The sequence below is a fragment of the Falco punctatus genome (assembly GCF_963210335.1).
Source record: "Falco punctatus genome assembly, chromosome: 3".
NCBI lineage: Eukaryota > Metazoa > Chordata > Aves > Falconiformes > Falconidae > Falco > Falco punctatus.
In genome coordinates, this window is record NC_137582.1 from 21,128,157 (window position 1) to 21,138,676 (window position 10,520).

At 43.4% G+C, this 10,520-nt stretch overlaps 1 protein-coding gene across 1 annotated transcript in view; it reads right to left on the minus strand.

The window, feature by feature from the left end:
• The window catches only part of SLC30A8 (solute carrier family 30 member 8), a 37,608-nt gene extending 27,325 nt beyond the window's left edge, over positions 1 to 10,283 (minus strand). Inside the window, exon 1 of the mRNA XM_080378724.1 lies at positions 5,083 to 10,283. Within this exon, the coding sequence (XP_080234850.1) occupies positions 5,083 to 5,162 (80 nt within the window). The 5' untranslated portion in view covers positions 5,163 to 10,283. The remainder of the gene's footprint in view (positions 1 to 5,082) is intronic.
• Positions 10,284 to 10,520: the final 237 nt, after the last annotated feature.

Below are 10,520 nucleotides of genomic sequence, written 5' to 3' on the forward strand. Positions count from 1 at the left end.
GATCCTCAGCCAAAAGAGCAAAATGTAGAATCACTGCACTTCCCACAGGAGATCATCTCCTTCACAAGGGAAAATAGTAATTTTTTTGTGCCTGGAAGGATAATGAAACTGCCTTCAGAGAAAAATTTATCAGAGCCATAGTCACCTCCCTTATGCTGGCACCACTCCAATTTCAACTGATGTACCAATCTTAAATATTTCCAAGGCATTTGAGAATCTGTCTATAGCCTGGCTGTCCAGATTCTTCTTTTCTTTATTGTGGCCACAAAACAAAGGCTAATATTTATGTATTTGCATACTTTTAGTTGTCTAGTAGATGGGAGTTTGTCCTGTGGTTACTTTCTTTAGTCTTATTTTGAGGACCTGGCCATGTATGCATAAATATATTGTCAATAAATTTCCTTCTGTGTAACACTTTAACGATAGCTGCATGGAGTTAGACCAAAGGTACCTGTAGCCAAGTATCGAAACTTCGTCATAAGCAGGAGGGGATACACAAGGACAAAGTACCAAAAAGGAGCATGTCCGGAGCGGTACTGCACCCCAGTCACACAAACCTGGAGACTGGGAGGTGGCTGAGCCAGAGCTTGTGTCTAACAGTCCTTCACAGATCTTTCAGCCACAAACGTGGCTGACTTGAAACTGCTGAGTTCCACAATTTAACTGTGATTTGTGTAAAAATAATGCATTCTTTGTTACCCTTACACTGTCTGCCTGCTATTTTAATTAGTTCCTGTACTGTTAGAAATAATGAATTACTATTTCCTGTTTAGTTTCATCACATCATTCATGATTCTATGTATGATCGTTAGACCTCTGAACCATCAGTTTTCTGAGCTGGTGTCCTAGCTATTTAATTTCTGTTTCATACCTCTTACTATTTTGGTTCTGATTTTTTTTCTGAGATGAAGTGGGCATAATGGAGATGGCATATGGGCAGTACTGAGCAGACACAGCCCTTTCCAGGGGGTCCTAATGTCACCTAACACAAGGGCAAAAGCAATGGGATGGGTTTTGCTGAGTCCACAGAGAGGACACCTGAGACTGTGCGCTCCTGGGACCAGCTGGCAAGCTGGTACAAAGGAGACATAACCACAGGACCCACAGCTAAAAGTCTTCAGAAGTTACAAGAAACACCTAAAGTTTTCCTGAGCATTGACTTTTGCAAAGCACAAGTTATGGTGGAAAGCCTGTATTTGATGAAGACTGTTTGATCTTATAAGAGTTTTCCTACTGCCTGCAGGAAGGCAGAAAAAGAAGAAAATATTCCCTACGTGCTTGTTACAGAAAATCAATCTCCACCTGAAGAAATCATCTACCAGGCTCACTTCAAACTCTTTGCCTACTGGTATGAGCTTGGCAGACAGGAATCAATTACAAGCCTAAGGCTTCACTAATAGATAGACATAACTACAGGTCATGTTAATGCCCTGTGTTAAAAGCTTTTACATGAAAACAAGCCCTAGGGTTTTTACACATCTCTCCTTTCAGCATTGCCCACTTTTTTCTTTCCTTTTTTTTTTTTTTTTGTTGTCTGTTGCCTCAGAGACAAAATAAAACTGAAGACTTTGAGACTAGATGCCTCAAGTTTCACTTGTGTGACGGTATTCAAAATCCCGCTATAATGACATATAAAGAACATAATCAGAAATCCAGATAACCATGCTGGATCAAGCCAAAATGTAGCTCACAGTGTAGTTTGTACGTGAGTTGCAAATCCACTGATATATGAAGTGGGATATTGAATATTTCTAGTGAATATTACACTGATCTATCAACAGCAAGAAATAAGATCATCTGGCTTGTCTTCATTCCTGGAAACTTCAGGAATTTGCTCAAGACATTCACTAGACTTTCATAAGTGGTTATCTAGATCACTAGATAGATGATAACAAATAAAAAATAACATAACAAATGATCAATCACCTGAAGAATTTATCCTCTCCCACCACCACCATTGACTGTAAAAAAAACCATAGAAAACTATCTTAGACACCTAATTCATATCTAATTGAAAGGCAGATGACATGAATCTTTCTTGATATGACTTAACAGACAACACTTTTTGCATAAAGCAGGAGGTTCTGAGTGCTCAGCTTCAGACCCTGTTACCACTGTGGTTCATAGCCCTCCTGGAGGCTGGTGAGAAGTGGTGTCCTGCCCTGGGACCAGTCCTGTGTGATATCTTTGTCTGTTACCTACAGGAGGAGATGGAGTGCACCATGACCAAGGTGGCAGATGATGCCAACCTAGGGGGGCAGCTGGTACGTTGCAGGGCAAGGCTACCATAGGCAGGGTGGAGGAAGAGGTCAACAGGGGCCTTTTGAAATCTGGCAAGGATGAATGCAAAGTCCTGCACCTGGGACAGACATTTGAGACCACATCTAGAATATTGTGCCCAGTTTTGGAGTCCCCAGGACAGGAAAGATCAATAAACTGGCACAGGTTCAACAGAGTGACCAGGATGGTTGAGGGCTGGAGCACTTCTTCTGTGGGAACTGAAGGTGGGTTCACAAGCACCTAGTAGCAGCCTGGTGGTATTTTTGAGGAGGCTATTGAGAAAACAGAGCTTTATCGCTGTGCACGGAAGAAGGACTAGGACAACGGTCAGAAACTGAAACAAGAGAGGTTCAGACTGAATATAAGGGAGAAAAATAGACTGTGAGGAGATTGTCCAGAGACGTTGTGCAGTGTCTGTCCTGAGAGATTTTTTTCAAGAGTAAACCCTGAGCAACCTCATTCGATCTCATCTGACCCCACTTTGAGCAGGAGGTTGGACCAGAGACCTCCTGAGGTCACTTTCAACATGAATTATCCTACAAGCCTACAGCTGACCTGATTTTCAAAGAGTTCAGCTAAAGCCCAGACCCCTGTAGGCATTTCAGGTTTGGCATGAGAAACCTCAACACATCCAAACCCACTAGTGACTACAGACGGGCCTGGCATGTGCAAAGCATGCTCCCCCACAGCCCTGTGTGCAGGGAAAGGGGTCTGTTTTCATACTTCCTACTCATGTGGCTAAGATAAATACAGTTTTGTTCCCTGCGTATTGTAATAATGGCATTTATTAAAAAGAAAGGCACTGGGGGATGGCAAAGGAATAGGCAATCTGTGTGCAAAATAAATTCTGATGAAAGCATTAGAGCTGTTCATTAAGCCTACACACAGGGGACGAGAAAATGTGGTAATTTATACTAAAGGCTAAGATGACCTTATTGCTACTGAACGGCTTAAGACACCTGAAGCTGTGCGTGCAGCTGGTCTGTGCAAGCCGGAGCCCAGAAGGTACACGTATGTACACACACACACGCCCCAACACACCCTGCCACGCTGGCTCCAGCCCCTGGCTGGCACTCTGGGTCACCGGGCTGCCAGGGGGAGCAGGGTGAGGGCTTCCCCTGAGCTGCCAGCTCTTCTGAACAGGTGGGAGACCCCAGCTCTCAGACCCCGTTTCTGGTTGTTGCTGGGGCAGAGTAATTAGATTGTGCTGTTTGTCAAATTTCACCTGCAAGAAAAGCTGAGAGCAGGTGCAGCACAAAAGCCACATGCTGGATGACAAGTCCTCCTCCTGGAGAGCTGTGTTACCCCTGCCATAATCCAGCCATCTCAGGACCTCTGCTGTGGAGCCCTCCTGGGACTAGCCCCCAAGCTCAAGGGCTGTTGGACGTATCTGCAGCAATCAGCCCAACACTCCAATCGTTGCAGTGGTTCACCCCAACTAATTTAATTCCTGAGTTAAGAAATAATTATCAGAAAGAAATCAGCTCCTCCAGAAAGTGAGTCAGCTCTCAGATGGGAGGATCATCTGCCAGAGACTGTGCCCGCCACGTGCATCCTACCCCTCTTCTCACTGGGATATTCCCTGTTGCCAGTGATCAAGGGAAAACGAGAGCTTCCTCACAAGGCAGCCCAACGACTACCCCTGTCTCTGGGCACCCTTCCCCGCACTGTGTGCAGGGTTTGTCCAGAGATGTCCTTGTGTCCAGAGGTGTCAAGGGGCCAAAGGATTTCAAACGCTGAAGCTGTGCCCACAAAATTGCAAACTGTCAAAAAAGCTCTCAGAGTCTTCAGTAACTAAAATGAATTGCAGAATCATATGGGATCTTTTAAAAATATAAATATTACCACAAAAGTAATTTTGGACAGTGCCATGTGTATTTATGGAGCCATGTAATAATATTTAAATAATAACCCAGACACTGAAATGACTAAAATACGATGGCAGTGACCCCAGTATAAGAACAGGGAGAGACAGATTTCCATTTGAACTGACAGTGTTTACGCCAAGTTTCTGTCCCATACATTTTAAGAAAGCCAAGACATAAACAACCTGAAAACCAATGAGATAATGGAAATGTCAAGAGGTGCTAGGCTGTAACTGAGCAGCTATTTTCTTTTAAAAATACTTGCTGGTCTGAGTCAAGAGGAAGAATGAATAGAAGTTCAACTGCAAAACTATTTTGTGATAGACATTTATATTCATTTTTTAACCCAAGCTACAGCATATCGCATGTTTTCAGGTCTTTCCTCACTCAGGCAAGCATTTACTCACAGGACCTCTGGCACATGAGAGGTACATCAACTCCAAGTCTGATAGACTATCCGCATGAATAAAATTTTTTGCAGGATCAAGTCTGTAACAGCATCACATTTCTTTCAGACCAAATAGATAATTTAGACATTCAAGCATGAAGGAGCCCTGAATCAAATATGGTGTCAATAACACTATTATAATTCAGCCTAAAATTGCAGCATAATCCATGAGGTTTTGCATCCTACAATAAATCTACTAAGCTTATAAAATATATATCAGGAGACACTGGCTTCAACAGTAGATTGGTTCAATCCATCACAGATGCAGACACATCAGGCTGCTGTCTAGTAAACGCATCAAACACTTAATAAGAAAGTTTGGGAAGGAAAAAATCAAACAAAACATTTTGAAAGTAGTGAAAGATGTTCCCTGTACGCACTGTGAAACTCCCCGTAATTTGACTTCTGCAGCCCGCCAGCAGATAGGTGATCTCGTATTGCTCTCAAAGACAAAGCAATGGCAGCGAAGGAAACAGAGAGTTGTGTTACCTGTCTAGGGCCAAGGAGTACTTCTTGGTGTCCCTCTGACTCACAAGGCAAGATCTTTCAAGACCCTTTTTGGCAGCCATGAGGAAAGTTGAGGGGGAGGGGGTTGCCTGGGTTTTCCCCCGCCTTAAACTCTTTTTTCTCTGTTGGAAGCAGATGTGGGCACAAATGTCCTCCCGACTTAGGCAGAAATCGCTGCCAAATATTTTTAAATGTAAAGCTTTTAATAATCTTCTCAAACCCACTGCAAGAGAAAGCTGCTTTCCCAGCACGGGTAGCGCCACTAAAACATGCCAACCAGCAACTTGGTGGCTATGTCAGATTAGGAGACTTGAGGCCGCCCTCCCCGTTTTCCTTGCTTTCCCCTCCACGCCTGACGCTGTGACACGCTCCGTGGTCAGGCAGTGGGTGCATGCGTTCCCTGCTGCCGGCTCGGGGTCAGGCACGGCAGGTTGCACACTGACGCGCACACAGGCGCTCGCATGGGTGCACTGAGAGGGGGGAGGAAGGTGATGAAACAGCCCAATTCACCTGGAAACAGTCAAACTGCTGTTTGCCTTTCTGCTTCCTCGGCTCAGGAGGAAAGTACACTTCCCTCACCCTGGCTCAGCGCAAGCCTTTTAATCTAAGTGATTGCTCTAAAGACTGATTTCTACCCCCGGCACGTTTGCTCCTAACGGTTTGAAACAGAAGAGACGGCTTATTATTGCCATTTGCAACACAGGTTATTGAAATCTTCATTTCACCGGGAAGGACTGCAGGTTGTTAGTTCTGCTTTATTCAGTCTGTTAGTTCCGCCGGCAGCCGCAGTCCCCGGAGGGGAGGAGAAGACCTCCATTCTCACCTCTTTCACAGCCTGGCCTCACACATGCTCTTCAGTGCTAATGGGAAATTTTGCCCCGGCACTGCCTGTGTTTTACTCTGCCCTCAGCAGAAGCAGGCAGGGATGGAGATCCCTACCTGTGCGCTGCCTTCTAAGGAGAGGTTAGGAACAGGCAGTGAGCAAATGCTGGGTGCTGCATTTAAATTGTGCAGCCTTTTTGTACCACTGGTAGCTTAATATGTACATGAAGAGCTGGGATCTCCCCTCCCTTCCCCCAGCTTGCAGAATTCATAGTCTGTCTGAGATCCATGGAGTCGAGGGGCGCATTTGTACATCATATAACTGCAAACAATTGGGTTTATGCTGTCAGAGATCCACATGTTGCCTCCCACGTCAGCTGTGCAAACACTTCGCTGCAACCTGTAAGCCAAGGAGCTGATGGTATCTCAAACACTTTTTTGAGCAGCTGTCAGCAAGCAGCAGAAATACATGTTTTTTCCACAATGTGCTGTCACCTCTGCCTCTCTAATGCTCTTTTCTCAAGAGCCTTTTCTCAGGTGCTTATACCCACCTACTCACCCTTATAAGCCCCTTTGGTAGAAGAGATCAATTTTCTGACTCATTCCTGGGACTTCCTAGCTTCTTCTGGACATTAAAAAGTTGCTTTTTAATGTTTCTTAAAAGTTGCAGTCACTCACTGGACCTGACAATGTGGATGGCTGGCAGGGCTGTTTTGAGAAGAGGCTCAGGTCCAAGTATGGACCCAGAGCATTTGCAGAAATCTTACAAAACAGAAGTACCACATTACTTACCACCCCAGAAATGCCACGAAGTGGCAATTCTTTTCTGCCACCAAGAGGGAGGAAGGAAGGACAGGGAAGGTGGCCTTTCCAGCTGTGCACCCTGGAACCTGACACAGGCTTGTAATTCATACCCAACAAATGCTTCTCCTGGCTCCCCATCCCATAAATACCACTGTTATTGCAGTGTCCCTGTGCACTTCTCAACTCATATTTCCTTTAGAAATTACCAAACACCAACATCCTGTCACAGACAAGGGACGCCTGAAAGATAAACCTGGCCTGGGACATGATTTATAATGGATCTCAGTATTTCTGAGGTGCTAAGCCAAAGTATCAGGTCTAAGCACCCTTAATTTAAGGAAAACTTAAAATCCACCTCAGAAGATTACAGATAAAACCTGCTTCTGTTTCGAATCACTGGAAGCACGTAACTTTTGTTAGTGAGATAGATGAGTTTCCATCATTTTGCAAAAGGGTCTTCAGCCTCAGGTGCATACCAGAAAAACAAAGCCATAGATCATTCCCAGCATTTAATCTAGACCTTTGTTTTGTGTTTATTGTTGTCAGTGCTGATGGTTGTGCTTCTCAGGAGACAGGCTGTGAGGCAGGATAGAAAGAAATCTCTTCAGAGCTTTCCACAAAGACTTGGGTTTCCTCTTTACACAGACTCTGAAACTCATTAAGAGAGAGACAGCAGCTGTCTGTGGAATTTCTGCTTCAGAGAAATTATTCAGACTGTCTCAATAAATTCATCTTCGACTTCCAATAATAATGCAGTTTGTTTCTGAATCTACATTAAAAATGTCACATATCCCATCATACCAGTTCCATTGACAAGGACACTGTCCTTGTCAAGGACATTTCTCAAGATTTGCATCCAATGCAGACGTGTGAGGCAGTACACTGGCTTTTTCAAATGAAAGCTCCTTGTACTTACTATCCAAAATTTCCATCAGTAAAAATAGCATATCCTTGATCCCATTTCAACTTTAATCAGCCACACTTTAAATATATATATATATATATTTAAAAAAAAAAAACAAACTCTCATTCTGTCATTATGGGAGTAGATACTGACAGCTTAAATGTACCGAGAGAAATTTGGTGCATCTATTAATTGAAAATGCCAGTGAAGTCCGTTAGTTTTATCAGGCATGAGACATCTTAGAGATGGTCTGCAAAGTTCTTCTCCACCCTTCTGTGGCATGGGCTCGAGTAGCTCTGTACTGCATTGCCTGCAATGAAGGGATCCAGGCATTTGTGATTCCTGGGGCTTGATTATTACAGTTTTTGCATTTATAGTGAGGATATGCTTTTTCACCCAGTGAAGCTCCAATGCCTTTGACTGGAACCTCTCCAGCCATCTGTCATTTTGGGATTCAAGGTTGGAGGCAAGACAAATTGAGAGAAAAAGCACTTCCCTCTTCTTGTGAAACTAGTAATGCAGTAACCTTTTAAAAGTGACTGTCAAAAGGAAACTATCTACTCTGATTTAGAGCAAATTTAAAAATCATTAAAAGGATGTCAATGTTCAATATTTTAAAATACTGAATTTTTAAACTTCCGTATTTTTATCTTGGATTTGACACCAATATTTCAAAAGAATGGAGACTTTTGATAGCCACTGACTATGTCTCTACTGAGGGGTAGTAAGTCCTTTGCAATGTCTTAGATGAGTATTTCAAATTACACAAAGTAGCTGGGGAGAAAAAGGCTTCTTACTTTTCAGGCCCTTGTCAAAGAAATTTGAGTTTTCCTTGGGAGTGGGGATCTAGCAGGAACATAGCATGGTACCACTTTGTGGTGTGCATCACTGCCTTCAACAATAAAAGTCTATGCTGCTACCAAATCAAATGGGATTCTTCCATGCAGGCTGGAGCCTCAGGTCAGGGGGTATCAGACACCTGCTCTCCATGCAGGGAAGTGTCCAAGCTCAGAGTTTCTCCTGGTGACGCTAATGGTGTGAGACAACCCCTCACAGATGAGGAGCTCAGGACCTTGCTATGGATAGCGAGAGAGCTCAGGGTGCCCAGGCTGGGCAGGAAGGACACTGTTAAGTACGTTAAGAAGACATGGGATGAATCTAGAGCACAGCATGGGAGTCCTGAAGGATACCACAGGCATGAGCCTTGCACAGCTACAAACTTCATATTGCCCGTGCCAGGGCTTTCAAAGGTTTTCTTTCTCCATGGTGGGATATGAATATGGGTCTAATCTGTATGACCACATAAAAAGTAAGGTTTAACACTTTTTGTCCTTTTTTATTTTATTCATTCAAACTTTCTTCTAATGTTATTTTCTTAGGGCAAACATTTTGGAAGTGCTCTGAATCAGCTTCTCAGCATCTCAGCTCTCATGGTTGAATTCACATTGCCCAAGTAACCCAGCTCTCGTTAAGTTCTTTGGAGGGAGCAGACCTTCAGAAATAAATAATGTCAAGAAATGTTATTTTGTTACAGGTGCTTTGTTCTTGTGAGAGTTTGGCAAGCTACCTTGGTGTCTAAGTGTCCCAAAAGTCTCGTTAAGGAGTAGCACAGAGTCTACCCTTGGAAGTTTTTCGTTCTAGGTTGTAGCTTAAAAGAAGACAGTACAGTTGAAAAACAAATGCTAATGACTTCTCAAATGTTATTGTCAAAGAGTGTGTCAGCTTTTGTTACAAAAATATATTATTATCTTTCTCTGAATACTTAGTGTTTTTCTGTCTCTTTTTCATTGCTATTGCAAAGGGCTTCTGCTTGGTTTTGTTTTTATGATGTCTGAAGTTGGTTGGGGAATTAAGCCTGTAATTGCATTGCTAACAAGTATTTCTTAGATACATTTATTTTTCCTTGGGGAAAGAGACTGTTAGGAAGAGAGTACACATATTTTGGCAGCAAAAGAGACAGCTATGACATTTGGTTCCTAAGTTACTATCTAGATATAATTTTAATTGTTTTCTTCTACTAATAAAACATAGTAACTTTACTGCATTTGTTCCTTTATTACACTTCCAACATACATTTCATTGTCATGGTCTTCCTAAGTATATGCGGGTCATGAAGATACATTACAATATATATTGAGAGCCAGTTTGTTAAAGACACAAGGAGTTCTGTGTTATTTCTCACCAGCACAAAACTAATTGGTTTTTCTCAGCTACTGCATATATATTTATTTTCCATTTTATCATCCCTGTAATTGCAGTTTGAATTAGGAAAAGGACAGAGCAACCTGGTAAAAGCATTTGCAGGGACATCCTGCGCAAAGGCTTCCCAGCAACCAGGATTTCTCAAGCCTGTCAAATTGCTGGTGGTTAAACAGAGCTCACGTCCTTCTTGCCTGTGCCATGCAGGCCCTGGTCATCACTCAAACACTTTTTCTTCCCCGCAGGAGTTCTGAACTTTTCTTTGCAATGATGTGTAATATTACTGGCAGGTAGGAAACCAGGGCTCACCATTCAAATGTTCAGGAATGGTGAGACTTTGAAAAAGTGAGGGGGTTTTTTCACTCCCCTTCCAGTTTCCGACTGTGTAGGATGTCCTCAGGCACCAGAGCTGGGTACACCCCCGGGGCAGCACGAGAGCTCCCTGGCCACACGAGCACACAGAGGGACAGCATCCCTAAAACTTCTTGGTGAAATGCAGCCCACATTGCTCTGACTCCTGTGAATTGTTACCTGGGTAAGATTTTCTCTGCAGACATGCATTTTCTCTCTCCTTTCTGCTAAAGACCAACTGGAGATTCCGGTATAAGTCCGGGTCTGGGACATCAAAGACTGCCACTCATGCACTGTATCATGGCATGCAGCCATATACCCATGTAAGGCATCCGAATGG